This window comes from Crinia signifera, chromosome 3 (genome assembly GCF_055691185.1).
Source record: "Crinia signifera chromosome 3, ASM5569118v1, whole genome shotgun sequence".
NCBI classification, from domain to species: Eukaryota; Metazoa; Chordata; class Amphibia; order Anura; family Myobatrachidae; genus Crinia; species Crinia signifera.
In genome coordinates this window covers 153,206,146-153,230,703 of record NC_139219.1, presented here as the reverse complement: position 1 = coordinate 153,230,703, position 24,558 = coordinate 153,206,146, and the positions used below count along the sequence as shown (strand labels likewise).

The following is a 24,558-nucleotide window of genomic DNA, read 5'->3' as shown; positions in this document are numbered from 1 at the left end:
CTTTAAAGGACCTAACCCAGCACCAAACCTGTGGAGCCTACAGGGTGAGCCCTTTTTGGAAACACCCTGTTAACACCATCTTGGCTCCACCACCTTTGCTGGGTAAGGAGGAACTCTTCTCATTTGTATGATGTCAATGTTATTTTATCCTTTTTTGAGTAAATATTTTAAAGTGTCACCCAGTGCGCTTAAGGTTTCTCACTACCTATTGTATCAGTCACACAAGTATGTTTGATATTTACAACACATTATGGCTAATTCATAGTTGTACACTAATGGCAAAGCCACTTTTTGTTTCTGCATGTAATTGATTTTGAGGCTATATAAATACTTGTAGTTATGTTTTTTGGTATTTTAATTTACACATTAATATTCTTACCGTAAAGTAGTTCAATGAAATAATATGCATGCACATGATATAATAATATATTGTATATATTAATAATATATAAAGCAACAGTAGAGAACAGTCTGCAACTACTCTGAGCTCTTGATAGCATCATAATCCATCTAATAATGATAATGCAAGGGTTAAAATAAAAAAACCCTTTGTAATGAACGTCTTTGTTAGAACATCAATTGACTGGCAGACATTTAGGAGACTTAGAAGATAGACATCAATCGATTTCAAACAAAGATATGTCTGTTATTTGGTTGCAAGCACCAGTATTAAAGGATTTAGATCTTAACTTTGGCAGTGTCCTGTTGCTTTCTGAAAGTTGTCTTTGGATAAATATATACAGTTCACAAAGAGGGCATACTGTAGTTTAGTATGGAATCACTGTACATATAACTCTTTCATATCTAGGGGAATTGTTTCTTCTCATGTAATATTGTTTACAAAATGCACCCAAGGGATTTCTGGGATAGAAGCTGTGCTGTACAACATGGCACCATGCTCACAGATGTACTGTACATAGTTATTGTTAAATCCAACACAAAGGATTTACTATTTTGAATTAAAAACAACATTTTTATAGTAAATAAACATAACCCCCCCCCCCCCCCCCCACACACACCTCCCCAAAACCCACTGTTTAAACATTAAGGGGCTGATGGGAAGTTTGAAAACTTTTGTATCAAAATATGTGTACAGTCTGTATTAGTCGCATATGTACTTCACATATAGGGTCTGATTTAGATCCCAATGGATTGGTTGGATTACTTTTTAAAAAGTAAAATACATTAATCTTTAACTAATTACCTAGCGACGTATGTAATATTTTTTGTATGTAATATTTTGTTGTTTAATTAAATATTTAAATATTTAATATAGAAAATAATTTTTCTGAGCAGTTTTGTAGGGAAAAAAATTGGTCATTAAGTGACAGTCGCATAAAATAAATACCAACTTAAAAATGCATGTTATTAAAACTCTGTTGTTGTTTTTTTGCTATAATATACACCCACAAATCATATCATATAAGCACAATGAATCCACAGTCAGCCAGCTACAGTGATACTGGTGGCCGTTATCATTATCAGTTTGTACTTAGAACGTCCCTCTTCATGATGCAAATGTTATGGCTTTGTCAGGTCTAAATGTGTGTGGATTATATATTTATATATTATTATTGAAAAAAGGAGTGATTAATTAAAAAAACAATACAGAATAGAAAATGGTATTAGCAACAGGGGCGTAACTATAGCACCGCAGCCCCCGCCACCGCGGGGGGCGCTGTGCATGTGGGGGCGCCGGGGGCTGCGGTGCTATAGTTAAACCCCCCCTCAATCCCCCGCAGACTTACCTATCGCGCTGGTCCCGGCAGCTCCGTTCTTCTGCTGAGGACCACTACAAAATGGCCGCCCCCATATAGCACACAGTTCTCTGAAACTGTCTGCTGTATGGGGGCGGCCATTTTCTGGTGGTCCTCAGCAGAAGAACGGAGCCGCCGGGACCAGCGCGATAGGTAAGGCTGTGGGGGATTGAGGAGGAGTTTGCATGGGCGGCGGGGCGACGGAGTAGGGGTGCTCGGCGGGGTGGCGACGGGGGGGGCGCCCAAAACGTAGCTACGCCACTGTAGCAATGCAAAACTTTAACATTCTTCATCACACCCGGAAACACAAAAGCGCTACTCTTCAGTCTGCTGATTTTTTATTGTATGTGAAGCCAAAGCAACTGTTATGATACATATACATAGTAGGTTAATAAATACAATTTCATTTTTTAAGGTTGAACCATTGATACAAAAAGGCCATGAGAGCTTGGTACATCATATATTGCTATATGAGTGTAACAGAGAAGCTGGTGACATTGTCCTTGAATATGGACATGAATGCTACCATCCCAATATGCCTGATGTCTTTCTGACATGTGAAACTGTTCTTTACGCTTGGGCGATTGGTGGGGAGGTAAGTACCACAATTATTTTTTTATTATGGCCATGCCCTGTATCACTATATGGAAGAGTCTGGGTTTTAATGTGTTATGTGTTATGATCTTGATTTAAGGTGATTGTGAACTAAAATAAACAAATACACAAAGTTTTGTAACAGATCATGGGGTGATTCTTTAATGGACAAAAGTCAAAACTTGTGCACTGCAGGTGGGGTTGATGTAACATGGGCAGAGAGAGTTACATTAGGATTATTTTCTTTCTGTACAGAGTAAATAATGGCTGTTTTATTTTTATACTGCAATTTAGATTTCAGTTTAAACACACCCCAACAAAATGTAACTCTCTCTGTGGGCGGGATGTATCAAATGGAAAATGCGGTAAAACCCCGGTTTTACCGCATTTTCCTATGTATCAAAAATGATACCGCAGTGAAGGGTATCGCCACCTTTGGGCGTGAGGGGAGAGCGTGGCGTGTCCCTGGTGTGAGGGGAGAGCGTGGCGGCAGGGAGGTGACGGAGACCCCCTGCACACCAGAGTACAGGTATCGCGGGGGGTCTCCGTCACCGCACCGCGATGCCAGCCGCATATGTTAGTACATATGCGGCAGCATCGCGCGGGGGGGGGGGGGGGCGGCGAAGGGCGGCGATGTATTTTAATACATCCTGCCCTGTACATGTTACATCTGCCTGCCTGCAGTGCACATGGTTTTGTCCATTAAAGAAGGAGTTTGCTTTTACAAACCAACCAGAATCCCCCAAAATATTTCAAGAAACACATGTAACTTCTATCCCTTATACCTTTTTCTGTCTTTCTTACTCGCTCACTTCCAGCCTCATAATCTTCTTTCCCACTTCCATCCTTCCCCCTTCCCTTTCCTACATAATTTTTTATCAGTATCCCCTTCCTTACACCTTCTATCATTCTGCCCTTTCTGTCACCTTTTATTCCATCACTCTCCCCTTTCGGTCACCTTCACACACATCATTCCCTTTCTTCTGTTACCTTCCATTCCATCATTTTCTTATTGATGCTACCTTCCATTTCATCATTCTCCCCTTTCTGTCAACTACCATTCCATCATCCTTCCCTACCTACCACTTCCATTCCATCATTATTATTTTCCTTTTTAAATTCCTTTCCACCATTCTCCTCTTCCTGTCACCTTCCTTTCAACCCTGTTTCCTTTCCTATCACCTTTCATTCTATCATTCTCCATTTCCTGTCACCTTTCATTTCATCATTTTCCCTTTCCTGACACTTTTCCTTCTATCCTTGTCCCTTTCCTGTCCCCTTCCCTTGCTCCTTGTCCCTTTCTGGTCACTTTTTCTTTCATCTTTCTTCATATCACCTTTCATTCTATCAGTCTCCATTTCCTGTCACCTTTCTTTTTATAATTTTCCTTTTCTGTCACCTTCCCTTCTGTCCATCTCCCTTTCCTCTCACCTTCCCTTCCATCCTTCTCCCCTTCCTGACACCTTTTTCTTTCATCAATTTCCTCTACTTGTCACCTTTTCTTCCATCATTTGCTCTTTCATGTCTCCTTCCCTTCCATCCATCTCCCTTATCTGTCACCTTCCCTTTCACCCATCTCCCCTTACCTGTCACCTTCCCTTTCACCCATCTCCCCTTACCTGTCACCTTCCCTTCCATCCATCTCCATTACCTATCACCTTCCCTTCCATCCTTCTTTCTTTTGTGTCACCTTCCCTCCTTCTCCCTTTACTGTCACTTTCCCTTCCATCCTTCCCCCTTTCCTATCACCTTCCCATCAATCCATCCATCTCCTCTTTTGTCCTCACTCACTTTCTTAGTGATAAAGGAAAATGTGTTTTTAGAAAACATAAAATACATTTGGTATTCTAAGTGCTGTCGATCCAAGAATCAATGACTGGCATATCTTGATAATTTTTTATTGAATACTTATTGCAGGGATTTACATACCCACCTCACGTTGGCCTTTCAATTGGTACATCAACTGATCCAACATATGTCCTTATGGAAATCCATTTTGATAATCCATCGTATCAACAAGGTAACACAATAATTGCAAATTGTGCAAAGAAGGACTCTTTGGGGGAAATGTAATAGGATAAGAGATTAATTTACAATTTGCAGTGTAAATGATTGCCGCTTTAAAAAACCTGGAAATTTCTTACCAAATCTCTCACTTTCTGAATCTCTCATCCTATTTAATTTCACCCAGTTTCACCCAATTTTATCTTTACGTTTTACTCAATTGTCTTTTGTTTTACTTTTGCTCTTTTGACATTTCAGCTTTGCAAGATTAATTGTAATCATTGTGATGGAAAATAAAGTAGGGTATAGGCAGGAGAAATACTGGTACTTGTGTAGTTTCACGGCGCCAGTAGTTTCACGGCACGCCTACGCTGCGGGCTCGGTGGCTCGCTACGCTCGCCACGCTTTTTAAAATCAACTCCATGCCAACATGGATAGTGGAGGTATGAACTATCCATGTTGGCATGGAGTTAAGTTACTTTTTTAACATAGTTTGTGGCGAGCGTAGAACCCGTGAAACTACAAAAGTACCGAAATACTTAATGGGCTGTTGGCAATAATTTAGTCAGTGGTGGGGAACAGGAGGCCGCGTGTGACCTTTCAATCATTTACAGCCGTCAACTCCTTCCTGATTTATGGATATACTGTATTTAAATGGTATGGTGTGCATTGGTACCTTAAGAGGACTTCTCATATGTAATTACAGATAGTTTTCTCATTTATTTAATGTTCAGTACTACATACTACTAAGTAATGGGGCCTACACACCTGGAGAAGTTCTGAGCATTCTGAGTGATACTAGATCCCACAGAACACGCAGCAGGATTGCTCAGCACAGAGCAATGTGTCAGCACTGTGTGCTGAGCGATATGTCAGGGCAAGTGTTTGCTACCGCTTTGGTCCCTATGCATGGAGTGATGTAGGGGCATTTTCTAAGCGATCTGGTGAGATCTTGAAAATGTCCTGAAATCGTCCCATTTGTAGGACCCATAAGAGTAATGTGCAAAGCTATTGAAGAAGGTTTACAATGCATAGAGTGCATCAATTCGCTCATCAGTGACTTAAGCAGTTTTGTAATCTGCTCCCTTCTAAACTTATTATGTAGAGTGCAGATACAGTTCTCTGGTTTAATATGTTGTCAGCATGCACTTATTGGAATAGTACTGATACTGTATTTTACCATTGTAATGGAGTGGGGCTGTCATGATACAAAAGCCTATTATGAGCCCAAGATACGTACTGTGGGTTGAAAGGTTGACGTGAGACATTTTTAGATAATGACTAAGAGGAAACATGTACAAGGTACAGCTGGTTTAGTACTCAGAACTGTTAGACAGGTCCTTGGAGGCATGTAGAGCAGATGACAGGATCTCAAGAGATTTGTGTTTTATGATTTGCCTGGAGCAACTAAAAGCAGGTATAGTTGATCATAAAAATATAATCTCTAAACATCTCTAAATGATAATGTAAAAGCCCTGTACTTATATCCTATTCTATGGTTAGTAGACTAATAGCAACAATGACAGATAAAAGAGGAATGATGGCTAATTTAATAAGACGTCTAATAATTTAATAAAAGTAAAAAGATCAGTCTATATTTTATTTTCAATTTTAAAGACGAAAAAGCACTTCACTAATTAAATGTTAGACAGGCATACAGCATCTGACGGATTTGTAAAAATGCTAAAGTGTTAAGAGTCACTCAATGCTTACAAATGCCATTGCCGTCTCTGTCACATACAGTACTTACTGCATATCAAATTGTCAATGTATAGCTTTGAAGTGCACCATAATAGATAGTGTGCAAAATATGGCATGTTTCTACAATATGTATCTATTATAATGTATGTACTCATGCATACACTTCAATAAAAACAAAAGTAAACATTGAAAAGTAATAAGGTGAGAAAATCAGAAAGTGAAAGTGGAAATTCCCTGATAACGCGAGTGCAGGGGGTGGGCAGCTGATGGCAGCTGGCCGCCTGCTTCCGGCACAGGGCACCCGCAGATCAGAGACACCACAGAGGTGTCTCAGATCTACAAGCGCTGGAGAAATCTTTTAATGCTCGCCGACCATCCAATGATTTCTCCCCCACACCCAAGCCTGCGAATGGATGATTATGCAAATAATCCATTCACAGCCCTGCAGGGGTGCGAGGGGAGCAGGTGGCCATGTGGGCAGCGGCCTGCATCTGGGGGATTCACAAGAATAAGGGCCTTCAGCCCTAAATTTCAACTCTTTCTATAAGCAAAAGAAATAATCCATGGTAATTTAGTTGGGAATAGTAGTCAGTGTACTTAATAAAAATGTTAAGATAAAAATCATTATGCCTCCAATTGAATGAATTTAAGTAATTTCCAAAGAAATCTATTTTTCTTTGATTACAAAAAAGAAAAGAAAAAAAGAGTAATTTCTATGTTTAGGTCCATGTTGTATAGGCGGGCAATTGGTTCATTTTATGCCTACAGTTTTGTCAAAGTCTAACTGATTTATTTAAACATGCCTTTTTGTCATTTTAGGTTTAATAGATAGTTCAGGCATTAAATTATATTACACTCCCCACACAAGAAAATATGATGCTGGTGTATTGGAGGCAGGCATTTGGGTGAGCCTATATCACATGATCCCACCAGGTATGCCTGCATTCAGCTCGGAAGGACACTGCACTGTGGAATGTCTGGAAGAGGTGTGTGTGCTGGCAGTCATTATATAAATAAAGCTTGTCAGGAATTATTTCATGCACAGTTGTGATGCCAGTTACAATGCTAATTGGTATCTGTTATGGTGATTGTAGCATGTGCAGGTCTTGTGAAATTGCACTTTTATGTACAGTAATGTTATTTTTTGTCAAATATTTTTTGTGAAGATTCAAACAGTATCACTATATATATATATATATATATATATATATATATATATATATATATATATGTATGTATGTATATATATATATATATATATATATATATATATGTAGCAGGTTGGGCGGCACTCAGACGACTTTCAGCAAATAACTGGAGACCACACAAACCACACAGGTATATGCGGTATGCCGGCACTCCACTTCTCGATACACAAGTAGCTGCACCTGGTGCCTTCCCTAAGCGGGGTTCCCAAACAGGGTCCGCAAACTTATATGTAGCAGGTTGGGCGGCACTCAGACGACTTTCAGCAAATAACTGGAGACCACACAGGTACAGTTCAGCTCATCAACGTTTCGAGATTTATTCTCGTCATCAGGATCCTGATGACGAGAATAAATCTCGAAACGAATATATATTTATATATATTTATTATTATTATTATTATTTATATACATTTGGTCTATCTATAATACTTTAACTGACCTGGCATATACTGGGTCACCTAAGTGTCCATCTCCGTGCTTTGGTCCGCCCCTCTGGAAACCCCCTGTTGAAATTCCTGGTGTTTAATTCTGATTCTGATCTGATTATTTCTTGGCCTATATCAAGTATAAAAAATTTGGATATGTATATGACGATGGAAGAACTCTCAATGAGCGTACCTGTGTGTTCTTATCTACCTGGTAATATTGGATACAATTTCCGGAATCAGAAAAATATGTGTTTGATTGCCAAAATTGGTTTGCACACAATATTATTATTACTGAAATGGGTTGTAATCATTCTAGAGTGTGATGTTTTTGTTGCCGGTGGAGATTTGAGTAGACTGCACACCTCCGGCCTGATCTACTTCCAATTGTAATTTGAACCTGATTGCAAACACCCACCTATATCACTCCATAAGTTTAAACAGTGACAACTCTCAAAAGACACTGCTTACAGGGAAGCAGTGCATTACTGCCTCACTATGACAGATATTTCTGACAGAAAAATTCCCAAAATGTCAGATTTACCACATGACTAAAATGATTTCACGTCAGACCTAATCAATCATGATTTATAAAATGATGATCTATTTTAAAAAACTTGAACAGACCCTCCCTTTGCAGCCACATCAGAATCAGAAAACATCTGTAGAGTGAACTATGATATCACCACAAAGAACTATTTTGACACAACAGGGACCATTTTATAAGACTCGGGTGTGTGGATGCTCTCTGTTATACGCACCCATTGGGGGGTTGAACGCGCACCAAGGTGTGCGTATATCTGGGTGTGACCACACCGAGAGTGGTACAGTATATCGATTGCATCTATCTATCTATCCAAGAAAAAAACATTCTGGTAGATTAATTGGTATGATAAATTAACACAGTATAAATATATATTTAACCATAAAAAAATCAAATTACATGCTACACAATTTACTATCCATGGTACCTATTTACAATATTTAGGTTGAAATGTAATAGGATGAGAGAATCAGAAAGCTGCAATCATTTGCACTGCAAAACCAGTTTGAATTTGAAGTGTAAATGATTGCCACTTGAACAAAACTGGAGATTTGTCATCCTATTTTATTTCCCCCTTAGTGTCACGAGTGAAGTTATAAATTGAATCAATGCTCAAATAAAACTTTATAGAATGTTTTTCTCTAAAATCCATAAAACAACGTCAACAGTTTGTTTAATTGATGGAGTTTTAATTTTAGATGTGAAGAAATAGTCTGCGGGCTAAACAGGAAGTGCCCCCTACATAGACCAGATGTGGGTTAGATGCAAAGTATGCTATCCATTCACAATAAAGTATGTGTTCTTTTAATGATCAGTGTCACTCAAGTACTTGGAGAATTTGTCACTTTGAGACTTTAAACAAAAGTCTCTTGTTCCATTTTTGCCACGACCAGACTCAGGCAGCGACATTTTACTGAAAACCATGTTGTAGAAAATGAATAAAGACAGCTGCAGGATAATATAATATGTGTTTAATTCTTGTCAGGCACTAAATCATGAGAATCCAGATGGGATCAATGTATTTGCTGTTCTTCTTCATGCTCACGAAGCAGGACAAGTTCTCCAAGCACGTCACTTCAGGAAAGGAGAAGAGCAGAAGCTGCTTGCATATGATGATGCATTCGACTTCAACTTTCAAGAGTTCAAATATCTAGAGAAAGAACGGACCATTCTGCCTGTGTGTATATATACTGTTGTTTAGTCTGCACATGCTATATATCTGGCACATGGGCAAATGCAACAATTTCCAAATGTAACATCATTGCACCATCCCATACACATCTGTGACTGTTAGGAAAACAATATGACATCTTAACTGAATAGAAAATCGAAATAAAAGGGACTTTTGTGACCAGAGCTGCACAAATTTATAAAATGAATTATTTAATCTGCCAGTTTTGTAGATTAAAATTGGTTTTGTGCTGATCACTTCACTTACACATTGATCGGATGGTTTTATCAGACATTCAACTTAGAATCAGCAATTTGGTTTTGCTGAAAATCAATCAGATTGGAGTCTAATTGAGTTCCAATCTTGGATCTAACAGCAGAATCCCACATGCTTTAAATTGAATGTAAAGTAAGTCCTTTCTTAATAATTTCAGGTACATAGAGGGATTAATTCAGATTCAAATGGATACCTCCGGTCTTGTAGATGAAGTAGAACAGTACCGAAGGGATCCATATGAATCTGAATTAATCTCTCTTTGCAACTTTGGAATGCTTCCTAGAGGAAGGAATGTTGACAATCAAAACAATTAGAAATTTAAAGAGCACTGTGTCTGGTCAGAGCAATGCTTGAAATCGGTGCAACACCGAATTTGAGAAGTTCACACTTATCAGTGCTAGCATAAAAATGATTCCAGTGTTGGCAGGTGGGAATCCCTGCTATGGAATAATGCATTGTGATAATGGGATGTTTGATAAAAATGTCCTTTTATCTTTTAGTATCATAATTATTTTATTGCATTCTGTAATAGTTACTGCATCTCTCCTGTCTACATGTTTCATATGTGGTAATGCCAAGGCGCTCTGCTGCATAATGAAGCTGATGTTGCTCTATCTAAAAGTCAGATGTTTGTAAAATATTTGTGATCACATTTAACCTAAAACACTGTAATAAGCTAATGAATGCTCCATGGACTTACACTATGTACCGCTTTTTTTAATCCTTTGTCAGAGAACAACATTTATGCAATATGTAGCATACATGGAATGCAAACTATATATGTGTTACCTTCTATTGAAATCTTAACATACTGCATGTGTTTATGTATTTTACAGGGAGATAATATAATTACTGAATGTCAGTACAACACAAAAAGCCGATCCAGAATGACATGGGTAAGAAAATTCAATGAACACTGTAGATAGGTTAAGAGAACAGAAAGAAGACTCTTTTGAGATACACACAGAACAGAAATAGTGCCAGTTGCACTGAAGATATTACACTTGATACGTAGTTTTTAAAGACCCCTTGCAAGGAATATACGTACTAGTTTATTCAATTGGTGTAATTTCTCATAGGTTAATTATTGCAGGGGGTGCTACCATCGGACACGTAGCAAGACAATTAAGAAGAAGAAAAAAGAGTGTCACTGTGTGGTGCACATGAGAAAGAAATTAAGTAAAATATAACCTTTATTTAATTCTTAATAAAATGTTGCGAAATATTGACATAAAAAAGATACATATAATGACATGGACAGTGTGGTTAAAAAGGATACTTGATCCTAGCACAGTGGTTCCCCTCCACACTTTCTACCCAATATGTATGTCAGCTTCTGTTATTTTGGCAAATGTTCCAACATATATATATGCTGCAGCCTTGTATTCTTAGATACTGATTTTAACACACTCCTAAACAGTTTGGATGATATTATCCAGGGAGATAGAGAATATGTCCCTTATTCAGGGTATATCAGTGTGTATATCATGGTAATTGAAGTGGGAGGGAATCGGGGATTGGTAAGTGTAACACCACCGATGCCCTGTCCGCTCCGATACCAGCAGACAGACATTGATGGGCGCCACACACACCGCTGCTCTGGTTGCATGGACCCAGTGTCAACTGGCGTCCATGGGTAACACTGCTAGTTTAAGCTAAACATCAATCAAAATGCATAAATGGGGAAGGGGAGCAGGAGGGTGCACACACTGTGGTGCAGTGGTCTGCGTATGCTTCACAAACAAGCTTCTTCAGGACCAGGTCCTGAAGAAGCTTGTTTGCGAAGTGTACGCAGACCACTGCCCATCACCGTCTGTCTGCTGGTATCGGAGCGGACAGGGCATCGGTGGTGTTACACTTACCAAACCCCGATTCCCTCCCGACGTCCAGAGGCAAGCACGGCCTACGATCTCCCTCTGAGCGGCTGGGTGACTCAGCGTCGGAAACACTATCCATACACTGCGCCTGACCAGCTCAGGGAGATATAGCGGTCTGAGCGGGTACGCATCCTCTGCCCAAACAATGGGCGGTGGAGCAGTACACATTGCCCGACATTGTATATTTGATTGATAACCTACCTGCCTGCTATGCTGTAGCCGCTCAACCTATTTGCAAACCAATACCCACTTCAATTATCGTGATATACCCTTAATAAGGGAGCTATTCTCTATCTCCCCAGATAATATCATCCAAACGGATAAGGGGTGTGTAAAAATCAGTATCTAAGAATACAAGGCTGCAGCATATATATATTTTGTAACATCTGCCAAAATAAAAGAAACTGACATACATATTGGGAAGAAAGTGTGGAGGGGAACCACTGTGCTAGGATCAAGTATCCTTTTTATCCACACTGTCCATGTCATTATATGTATCGTTTTTATGTCAATATTTTGCAACATTTTATTAAGAATTAAATAAAGGTTATATTTTACTTAATTTCTTTCTCATGTGCACCACACAGTGACACTCTTTTATCTTCTTCTTAAAAATTATTTTGAGATACATAATTTTTAGACAAATAGTAAATGTGTCACTTAAAATATAACTTTTATTAACTATAAATAAAAAAAGGCATCCTATATCTAATAGTAATTATAAATAAATGTTTTTTTTAATAACAAGTAAAATACTTAGTAATGGTCAAAGTCTAATTTCTCCTCAGAATTTAGGGTAGTTATTGCAGGTGAAGGCAGTGGTAAATGTCCTAAAAGAAGACTAAAGTGAGATAGGAGGTACACACCATTTTAGAGTAATAAGGTACAGGCTACGATTAGTCATGTAAACAAGAGCTTGTGGGCCAGATTCTCTAAGCTTCAAAAGTGATAAAATGGAGAGTGATAAACAGTCAGCCAATCAGCTCCTGCCTGACATTTTTCAAACACAGTCTGTGACATGGCAGGTAAGAGCTGATTGGCTGGCTGTTTATCACTCTCCAATTTATCACTTTTGAAGCTTAGAGAATCTGGCCCTGTATCCCTAAAATAAAATGCAGCTAAATAAAATCAGACAATAACTTATACCCCTTTTACACCGACTCGAAATCCAACTTTATCCAACCCGGGATTAAGCAGGGTTGGACATGGGTCGGACTCGTTTTAAAGAGCAGTGTAAAAAGTTTGCAGTCTGTAATGCATGCTTTTGTCAGCAAAGTAAAGTGAGCTTTGCATTTTATGTTATAGGTGTTTCAAATATTTGATACTAACATATTATTTACAATAGGTTTTTAAAAAAAAGCCATTCGGATTTGCAAATGGATATAATATGACCTGATTAATTTAGGAGTCATTGGGACCATAAGATCCTGTGCATATTAATATATAATATGTATTTATTATACTGTGACTCAGGGGCGACTTTACGGGTCACCAATAGGCACAATATTATTGATCACCTCCAATCATGTCACTGCCCCCATCATGTTGGGACATCTCCATAGCCAAAGCGGCACCAACACCACCCAGGACCACCATCAAAATGTACTAATTGCCTCCTGCTCCCTTAACAGTTGCAAAATAGAAAAATAAGTTGTAATGTGCCACCCTCTACCCACAACTCTAACAACAGTATCCACTAGGCAAATGCTTCACGTGCCTAGAGGATAATCCACTCACTGCTGTGACAATGTCGGTATTGCTCTCTCTCTCTGCGTCACGGACACAGAAAATGGCATGCAAATACTATGGGATGCTAAAGTACTCCTAAATTAAATAATAAACACAGTGTTTCACTCCTATCCGGCCCTTAGTAATGACAAGAAGGTCCTCCTTCGCACCTTCTGCCTTATTGGACTTTTTTTTTTAGTTTTGCAATCCTCCCACGTCTAGGAGGCCTTGGCTACATCTCTAAACCCATATTGCACTGCAATTAAGTTATAAACTCAGAATTTAATATCAGCTATCATCCCTGCAACCACAAATAATTAAAGTTGTCCATCAAACAAGAGAGAGCTAACCACATCCTTAGAACCAATATTATTTTAACTTCAACTATTGCTAAGAGTAAAGATTTCATTGTTTCTCATTCTATGGCAGATGCAAAGGGCACGCAGCTATTCAGAGCACAGTGATTAGTGTAAATACAGTCTCCTCCAGTCTCCTCCTATCACATTGCTTACATTATAGACGGTACAGTTATTAACTTTTATTTATACCTAGGGGGAGGAAAACATAAAACATGAAGATTAATTAATACAGTATAAAACATGTACATGTACAGTAATTATTATGGTATATATGACAATTTTCTGAACCTGATCTCATATTTAAAAGTCTTCATGAACAGTAGTGTTTTATAAGGTATAGCAAATGGCCCTTTGTACAATAATGCTGGGTACACAACAGGACGACAAGGGACCGATCCCATCAATCTAGATCCAATTCCGACCGATTGGATGTAGATTGTGTGGTGATTGGGCCCTTTTCTGTCCTGGTGTGGACCGATACCGATCCGATGCACGGATAGGATCTGAATAACGACCATACTTCCTGGTACGGATCGCCATCGGATCAAAATCGCTCGTGGTACACAACGTGAGCGGGTCGTGCCCCACCACGTAATTGTAAGCGGGTCGGAAGAAACACTGCCGACCTGCTCACGATGTGCATCGTGAGCGGGTCGTCCTGGTGTCTACCCCGAGTATGAGAAATAACCTTAGAGTAATATACTTTTATCAAAGCATTTATGCTACAAATTTGTGCCTTTATACAGCCATGAAACTATACAAGGGATTTCTAATATTCTTATAACTTACATTATAATCCCATTGATACAAGATCTGCCTGAAAGTAACTGCCCTACAGCACATTATAAGGCCAACGTGGGAACCAATTGTTCACATCATAGAACACTCTCATTAAATACCAGAGTCCCTGTAGCTAGTATTTGGCACCTATTTCATCACTAGACAAAATGACAATTGTTGTCTGTATTCTTTCAGGGTGGCCTCAGTACAAGGGATGAAATGTGTCTTTCCTTTTTGATATATTACCCAAAAATCAATCTGGCCCGATGTGAAAGTATCCCGGAAGTGAATGAACAGCTCCAGTTCATTGGCATAAAAGAAATATATAATCCAGTCACGTAAGTAGTAGTGTGATACTACTAACACATTTGTTCGATTTGTTGGTTATATGAGTTTACTGTAGAAAATTTAAATCTGTGAACTGTATACTTTTAATGGAGAGTGTTGTTGAATGGAAAGTCACAAAGTCTTGTGACATGGCCACAGAGATCTGCTGACACACAAATGCATGGATTATGTGCGATGATACACTATAATAATTGTATTTCTTTGAAACTTTTTTCCCAGTAGGACTAGCAGTGATTCCCTTAATCAGTCTTCAGTGGTACCCATTTCCACTGCGGCTCACTGGGGTCCATCCCATGTAAAACCCTGCTAGATTTCCAGGAAGGATTCCCAGGTGACTGGACCCAGGTTGTGCTGTATCCACTCCTTTCACTCATGTGCAACAGTCAGGGATTTTCATGTTAGTGGAAAAATGTTATAAAAAGATATTTGACAATCATTTGACGGCACTGCTGGTATTCCAGTTTAAATGGAGGATATCTTACCCTCAAAGACGATTTGTTGCCCCTCAATTGGGACAGTTTTCATCAGCTTGCCGATATGCTGGTCTGCACACCCTTTTCACTGTATAGAAAAGCTGAGTGGTATTTTGTTTGATGCCATAACATACTACTCAACAAAACGCAAACTTCATACAGATGCTTCTAAAATGGCATTTGTAGTTTTGTTTTTTTCTGTGCAAAGGGGTATGAGCAATTGTAGCAGGATGGAATTAGGCAGTAGTGCAGGGTCTCTCTGGAGTGAAGTCAAAAAACATCCATGTCCCATTGAAGCACTTCTAACACAGGCCCTTATTCTGGTTGGTGCGGATATGTCCGCGTGCGTTCGTTCCGCCAATGTTTTGTGTCTGCGCATGTGCAGAGGCATATCTGCGCATGTGCGAATGGGACATACGTCAAAATTCTGCATAAATTGTTTACACTATGAAAAGGGGGAGGAGAGGGGCGTGAAGGGCTGCTTGGCCTCATTAACATATGCATACGCCCCGCGTTTCATGGGCGTTCCCATGAAAACGCTGGGCGTACGTATGGTAATGCGGCCGTGACGCACGTGTAGAGGACGGACATATGACCAGTGGTGTAGCTAGGTGCCACGGCGCCCGGAGCAAGGGCATGTTTCGCGCTCCCCCCCCAATTTGTAGTAGGTGAGGCTCCTGCACAGTGAAAAGTGGGCAGGGACCAATTATATATTATACCACACACCGTAATGCCCATTGGACATTTTAGTGAACTTTGTAATTCAAATTACACATAAGCCCACACGATGCCCATGATATACTATATAACACTCCACAATGCCCATGACATACTATATAACACTCCGCAATGCCCATGACATGCTATATAACACTCCGCAATGCCCGTGACATACTATATAACACTCCACAATGCCCATGACATACTATATAACACTCCGCAATGCGCGTGATATACTATATAACACTGCGCAATGCCCATGACATACCATATAACACTCCGCAATGCCCATTACATACTATATAACACTCCGCAATGCCCATGACATACTATATAACACTCCACAATGCCCATGACATACCATATAACACTCCGCAATGCCCATTACATACTATATAACACTCCGCAATGCCCATGACATACCATATAACACTGCGCAATGCCCATGACATACCATATAACACTCCGCAATGCCCATTACATACTATATAACACTCCGCAATGCCCATGACATACTATATAACACTGCGCAATGCCCATGACATACTATATAACACTCCGTAATGCCCATTACATACTATATAACATTCCACAATGCCCATTACATACTATATAACACACTGTAATGCCCATTACATACTATATAACACTCCGCAATGCCCATGACATACCATATAACACTCCGCAATGCCCATGACATACTATATAACACACCGTAATCCCCATGACATACTATATCACACTCCGCAATGCCCATGACATACTATATAACACTCCGCAATGCCCATGACATACTATATAACACTCCGCAATGCCCATGACATACTATATAACACACCGTGATGCCCATGACATACTATATAACACTACGCAATGCCCATGACATACTATATAACACTCCGCAATGCCCATGACATACTATATAACACTCCGCAATGCCCATGACATACTATATAACACTCCGCAATGCCCATGACATACTATATAACACTCCGCAATGCCCATGACATATTATATAACACTCCGCAATGCCCATGACATACTATATAACACTCCGCAATGCCCATTGCATACTATATAACACACCATAATGCCCATGACATACTATATAACACTCCGCAATGCCCATGACATACTATATAACACTCCGCAATGCCCATGACATACTATATAACACTCCGCAATGCCCATTGCATACTATATAACACTCCGCAATGCCCATTACATACAACACACCATAATGCCGATTACACATTTGACACATAAGTGCCACTTACCTCAATGCCAGGGGCTTCATGCTCAATGTCAAGGGGCTTCATGCTCAATGCAAGGGGCTTGATGCTCGATGCCAAGGGGGCAGTAGGGTGCAGCAGGGTGGGCGGGTGCAGTAGGATGCAGCAGGGTGGGTGCGTGAGTGCAGTAGGATGCAGCAGGGTGGGTGGGTGAGTGCAGTAGGATGCAGCAGGGTGGGTGGGTGGCTGCAGTAGGATGGGTTTGTGGGTGCAGCAGGGTGGGTGGGTTATGTGGTTAGGAGGGTTAGGAGGGTGAGTGCAGCAGGGTGGGTGCAGCAGGGTGGGAGTACACCATAGTTAGACAGCCAGCCGCCCCCCCTGCCTGTGCTGACAGAGTCGATGCACTGCAGCATGTGTGCTGTGAGTGTGCACCCCTCCTCTCTCCTCCCCCCTGCCAGTGTGCACAGCCCGCCCGCGCTCACGGCTCTCTGCTCTGTGTCCGGGAGAGAGATGCGGCGGCTATGTAAAATTCATATCTGCCGCTGGACCGCTAGCCAATAGGCGCTCGCGGTCCAGCAGCCATCAGTTGATTGGCTGCTGGACCGCAAGCGCCCATTGGCTAGCGGTCCAGCGGGACCCATGAATTTTTACATAGCAGCAGCGAGCAGTGTTCAGCATGTACCTGACGGAGCCTGTCACCGGACGGAGCAGGGAAGCTGTCACCGGACGGAGCAGGGAAGCTAGCTAGCTGGCGGGCGAGCGGGGAAGCGGGCGGGCGGGGCAGCTGGCTGGCGAGCGAGAGGGTGAGCTGGCGGTAGCACAGCATAGCTCCGGCGCCATGCAATCTTCCTGCGCCCGGAGCGTGTGCTCCGCCGGCTCCGCCCTCGCTACGCCTCTGCATATGACATTGCCGGATGTCAGCTGCCCGCCCAGATCCCTGCTTTTGCACGGAGAAAAGAGTGGTCTGAGCTCGCGGGAGCTGCCTGACCGCTCGGTCCTGCATTCGATGGTATGCGACCATCGAATGATGGGGGAGGTTCCCAGAGATGGAGGAGGTGTATACATGAGAAATCCACTCGTGCTCCGTGCGGTCAGCGGCTTACCGCATTCGGACGGAGTGAGCGATCCATACGAAAGGCGGGGTTTAGGACGCACGGTCCTGGCCGCATATATGGCTCCGGCCGCACAGACCAGAATAAGGCCCACAGTGACAATATGGTGGTCAAGCATAAACAGATGTATAGATGGTGGCAGTCTTTGTTAGGGATTGAAGCCAGCTTAATGGAGCCAATTTGGAATATGTGCAGTAGCACTCTCAACTTTCAACAGAAAGTCTCCCACCACAAGCTCATTTTGCCAAGATGATAACATTTACTTTGCACATATAGATACATAATTTCCTTCTGATTAAAACTACAGTTATGTAATGACAGCATAGAAGAAAAAAAAAATACTGTAAAGGTGCGTACACACTGGCACCTTATTCAGATCTGATCGCAGTACAAATTTGTTCTCAAAATGGACAAACCATGTGCACTGCAGGTGGGGCAGCTGTAACATGTATAGAGAGAGAGTAAGAGTTGGGGGAGTTACTTTGTTTCTGTGCAGGTAAATACTGGCTGCATTATTTTTTCACTGATTTCAGTTTCAACACATCCCACCCAAATTTAACTCTCTCTGCACATGTTACATCTGCCCCACCTGCAGTGCACATGGTTTTGCCCATTTTGAAAACAAATTTGTACTGCAATCAGATCTGAATAAGGGCCAATATACAATATCATTAACAAATGATGGGGCAGATGTATTAGGCCTGGTAAAGTGATAATTGGTGATAAAGCAGTGATAAATTGGAAGGTGATAACGCACCAGCCAATCAACTCCTAGATGTCATTTTTCAAACACAGCTTATTGGCTGATGCATTATTACCTTCCACTTTATCACTGCTTTATCACTTTAGCAGGCTTAATACATGTGCCCCATTATCATTAACAATTTTCCATTAAACTTCCTAAGCTCCTGCAAACCATATAGTGTCTACACACTGAAATATATCAAAGACATCTAGGAGCAAAGTTTTGGTTAAGTCCTGCGCCGTGAGTGGGTTGACTTCACTAATCCGTTAATAATAACAAAAATTTATCAAGATCAAAGTCCCCGTTATTGCGGCTGTTCTATAAGGGGTAGCTCAGTTCCCCCAAATTGGTACCAGAAAAAACAAAAAGAATGGAACTGCGCAATAAAGGGGAATACATGCAATTTATTTATGCACTAATAAAAAATACACAATTTCAAAATACAATTATAAGAATTAGTAAAACAAGGGGGGGGGGGGTATATAAAATTGTTAGCACAACCGGTCGTGTCTAATTAGTATGTATTTAAAACCAAATACAGTTTGCTTCCCTTGAATTAGTCACAGTCAGATTAGTGTATTAGTTGGTTAGAATGCTGGTTTTTGTAACAGTCTTGTTTATGGATTAGTGGAATAACTGTCCAGGTTTTTATGTCTGGCCAGACAATTTTTGTATTTGGGGTACCTTACAGCTGCCACCTGTAGTTCCTCCGGTCTCCCAGTGGATGGTGCTGAATCACCTTTCTTGTTCCCACTTTATCTGGAGTCACCTTCGTGCTGGTGGTCTGATGATAGGCTTGTATGGTTCTCCCCTTTGGTGCAAATAAAAGAATTATGGATATCCCAACGCGTTTCCCCGCCTCCGGTGACGGTCTCAGCGGCTTTTTCAAGGGAAATATAAGGAAAATAGCAAGTAACTTGCTATTTTCCTTATATTTCCCTTGAAAAAGCCGCTGAGACCGTCACCGGAGGCGGGGAAACGCGTTGGGATATCCATAATTCTTTTATTTGCACCAAAGGGGAGAACCATACAAGCCTATCATCAGACCACCAGCACGAAGGTGACTCCAGATAAAGTGGGAACAAGAAAGGTGATTCAGCACCATCCACTGGGAGACCGGAGGAACTACAGGTGGCAGCTGTAAGGTACCCCAAATACAAAAATTGTCTGGCCAGACATAAAAACCTGGACAGTTATTCCACTAATCCATAAACAAGACTGTTACAAAAACCAGCATTCTAACCAACTAATACACTAATCTGACTGTGACTAATTCAAGGGAAGCAAACTGTATTTGGTTTTAAATACATACTAATTAGACACGACCGGTTGTGCTAACAATTTTATATACCCCCCCCCCCCTTGTTTTACTAATTCTTATAATTGTATTTTGAAATTGTGTATTTTTTATTAGTGCATAAATAAATTGCATGTATTCCCCTTTATTGCGCAGTTCCATTCTTTTTGTTACATCTAGGAGCATGCTGTCGCTGACGAGATAGTCAGGATTTGACTGCATATTCAGATGACAGGGGGCTGCTAACTACTCAGGATGTGTGTATCATTATTGATATAGTGCATATACACTAGACGATGTGCAGGATAATATCATTAGAAACATCTTTATAGTGTGTACCCACCTACTGTATAAATAATGTCTACTTGTATGTGAACCAAACCAGACTATGTAAATAATCTATATGAATGTTACTTTGCTGGAAGAAGCATGTCAACAATTAGATTGATCTGTTGTACAGTAGCTTCTCCTTTACAACTTACTGTAGGTCCACTGATATCTGACAGCCCTAAATGTTCTTAGTTGTTACCCTGGGGTGTGTTGTGTGACCTCCTGGACTACAGTATTTGACATCCCTTTATCTCTTCAGTATTTATGTATACTCTGAAGATCTGCCTGTCCATGGATTAATTATTATTTATTTCCAACCTACTGTGTTCTTATGAACACATTTTGTTTATGCCTGAGGTCACTGTTTTGATGTGTTCAGATGCTGATCTTGATAAGGATAACCTACTGTAGGTTTTGTGGTTTTCCTTGTTTTAATGTGAAATGTCCCTAAAATGTAGTAATGTACATACTTCTGCAAATGATTACTTTATGTACAGTGCTATTTTTCAATAAAACAATGTTTCAATAAAACACAAAAAGCAATACTTATAGTAAGATAGTACAAGGGGAATGATTAAACTGTCAAATGTGTGACAGATAATATAAGTAGTAATCAATGAACCAGTGCCCTGGGGGAGGGGGGTGACAGACAGAAAAGATCAGATTACCGAATGTGTGTGTGTTGGGGGGGGGGGGGGAGGTATAAAGGAGACAAGCATAGTGCAGGCCAAGAACCAAGAGGTTGAGGGACCTACCTGTATGCATTCATTAGGTCGATGGTGTCTAGATTGACAGTCAAAAGGTTAACTCTTATTCGACATGCATTATGTTGACTTGATCAGAAGGTTGACGCAAGCAAATGGTGGACATGAATAAATGAGATTTTTATGATTTATTTTCTTAACCCCTTCAGTGGCAATCCCGAGAATTTTCCGGGCTGTGCCTCAGTGCCCAGTCTGGCAAGCCCGGAAAATTCTCGGGATTGCCACAGTTTAGAGCCGGGCAGCACTGCTGAGTTCAATCTCTGAACTCATGGGCCCCACACACAGCATCATTTTCAGGCATTTTCTGAGCGATTTTAACAAGTCACTCAGAAAATCCCTGAAAATGCATGTAAATCGCTACAGTGATTTAAATGCGCGCTCCCTCCGCTCTGAATCTGTCCAAGATTCAGAATGGACCCGCTCCGCTGTACAATTCAGAGCAGTCGCTCAGAAAGCTCCTATATTAGCCAGCTCGAGACAGGGTAGGGGCAGTCAGTCTGACGGCAGAGGAGAAGAGCTCCTGAAGTCCTGGGAGGCGCAGACAATGCAAAAGAGCTTAAAAGGCCACCACCCCCAGGTGAAGAACACAGATGAAGAGGCAGAAGCCCTGGGAGGCGGCGGCCATGCAAAAGAACTTAGGGGGCCCCCAAGTGAAGACACCGCAGGAGCCGCCCTGGGTGAAGACAAAATGCAGTTTAATAAAATATGTAAAAACCTGTGTTTGTGTTTTTATTAAATAAAACCTTCTAAAACCTGTGTTTGTGTTTTTATTTTAATATTTCCTTTACAGGGGGCTATAGGTACCGGCGGGCTTTTACTGCCCCACATGTGGTTCTCCTAATTGCCAGCATGTGGGGCAGGCTTGCTGGGACCTGTAGTCCTACTGTAAAAGACAATATTACTGTTAAACAAGCTATCAACCCTGCACCCACCGCCCAGGGGTGTAGAGGATAGCCCCAGGCTTCAGCCCAGGCCTGGGGTACCCTGGAGAGGGGTCCCCACCTCCCCAAAAACTCCCGGCCTGGGCTGACTAGTTAGGGTGGGTAATGCTTTGGCGACGGGACCCCATCACGTGTGTCCCCTGGCTATGGCAGTACACCCCCTGCTAATGGAGCCTGGTGCTGGTCCCCAAATTACGGGGGACCCTTTTCATTTTGTCCCCCATATTTTGGAAACCAGGGCGAACTCAAGAGCCTGGTGCTAGTCCCCAAAATCCGGGGGACCCCACTCACCTCCTCCGTATTTTGGAAAACCAGGACCACTCAAAAAGCCCGGGGCTGGTCATGCCTGGGGGGGGGACCCCATGCCATTTTTTTGCCATTATAGAAAATTATTGTCTGTATGACTGAGAGGATGAGACGCTGGACCCCGGACTTGATAAGTATTTTTTATGTCAGTTCTCACTGTACCAACTGTTTTACTGTTTAAACGTTTGCATATGGGGGTGGGGGGTTCTGTGGGAACCACTAGCTACCATGATTTAAGTTTTTTTGCAGGGGGTCCACTAGCCACCAATGATTAAACTTGTTGTTGTTGTTTTTTTTTTTTTTTGGGGGGGGGATACTAGGGGGAGGTGAAAGAACATTTATTAAAGAAGACATTATTTATGTGGTAGATGTCTATACCATATGACATTACTTTTGTGATGAAGTGCAGTGTTTTACTTCACTTTCTGTGACAGTTGTGACAGATTTGAAATCTCCGGTGCTCTGACACAATTCTCTCTGTATGTGGCTCATTATCTGAAAGAGTGAAATCTCTTGTGCTGAATCTCCCGTTACGAATCTCCGGCACATATCTCTGCGTATGTAGGGCCCCTTCAGACAGCTTCAGCACTTCCCGGCTCCCTCCCCTCTGCCGCGCATCCTCCTCCCTCCTCCTCCCCCCTCCCCTCCGGCTTTTCTATAAAAGACTCTGGCACCGGCTTATGACAAGCCGGCTGCTGGGAACAGGGCGCTTGGGCTCAGGGCAGGGCAGCGGCTGGTTGACAGTTCAGCGGTGCTGCCCAGACCCGGGGAGTCAGTGGTGGGGTTTTTTTTTGGGAGCACTCCCCATAAAAAACTCGCCCAGTGGGGAACGCTCCCTTAAAAAAAACACCACTGAAGGGGTTAAACTGACTTGTTCATACTTTACTTTTTACAGTATATATATATATATATATATATATATATATAGAGTAGGAAAAATAGGCGTCACTCCAGAGGTCTTTCAAATAGATGATTTTATAGGTCAAACAAGGAAATAACTACATGCTCATCGCTGCCGAAGCAGTCGACGTTTCAATGTCACACAGACACTTTTTTCAAGACACGATGTGCATGTGTGTAAACAAAACTGCATACTGAAAAGCACAATTTATAACTTACATAACTGGCAGCGTCCGCCCGGCGGCTGGGTGCACTCCAATCCTCCCCCAAACAAGGGGTGAGTCAGCGTGCATGACGCTAGCTTCCTGTTCCCGTTGCCGGGCAACCGATCAAGCCAACGCCCCCAGCCGCCGGACGTCATCGTATGGATGACAACAAACACAGTCCAAAATCATGAATGAAATACATGGTGAAAGCGGCTGTTCAAGGCTGACAGTCCGCCGTGTGTGGATAACCTGATCGCTGTGAACAGATAGCGCGCCGTGTAAACACTGCAGACAGGACGCTGCGTGTACTTTATAAAGCACAAATACGCAGCCCTCTGCATCGAGTTGCCAACAGTACACATGACAGGTTGGCGATCTGGTCGTGGCAAACAAATAACACACAATATACACATTACTGGCAGGACGCTGCGTGTACTGCTGAGGCACAGAGACGCAACCCACTACCTCAAGCTGCTGTCAGTACACTTGACAGGCTGGCGGTTCTCACTAAGTGAGAGCCTGCTTGCACTGCCTGTGTATGATCCCGACAGAACAGTTCAAGGCTTAGACAAACTGAATGATACAACAGAAATGTGAATGGTGAATAAGGAGCTAGAACAATATACTCCAATTAAACCTCTCGTTCAATCCTTGAGGTTTACACGTGTTCAATTTATATATCCAACGGGCTTCCAATTTAAGCAAAGCCCCATCACGATCTCCCCCACGTCGGAAAGGCGGTATATGATCTATCAAGATG

The 24,558-nt window shown here is 41.6% G+C and overlaps 1 protein-coding gene across 1 annotated transcript in view; it reads left to right on the top strand.

The window, feature by feature from the left end:
• MOXD1 (monooxygenase DBH like 1) overlaps nt 1–24,558 on the top strand; it is a 100,487-nt gene that overhangs the window by 67,313 nt on the left and 8,616 nt on the right. Inside the window, exons 5-10 of the mRNA XM_083174685.1 lie at nt 2,173–2,352; nt 4,269–4,371; nt 6,876–7,042; nt 9,219–9,410; nt 10,517–10,576; nt 14,620–14,762. Of these exons, the coding sequence (XP_083030811.1) occupies nt 2,173–2,352; nt 4,269–4,371; nt 6,876–7,042; nt 9,219–9,410; nt 10,517–10,576; nt 14,620–14,762 (845 nt within the window). The remainder of the gene's footprint in view (nt 1–2,172; nt 2,353–4,268; nt 4,372–6,875; nt 7,043–9,218; nt 9,411–10,516; nt 10,577–14,619; nt 14,763–24,558) is intronic.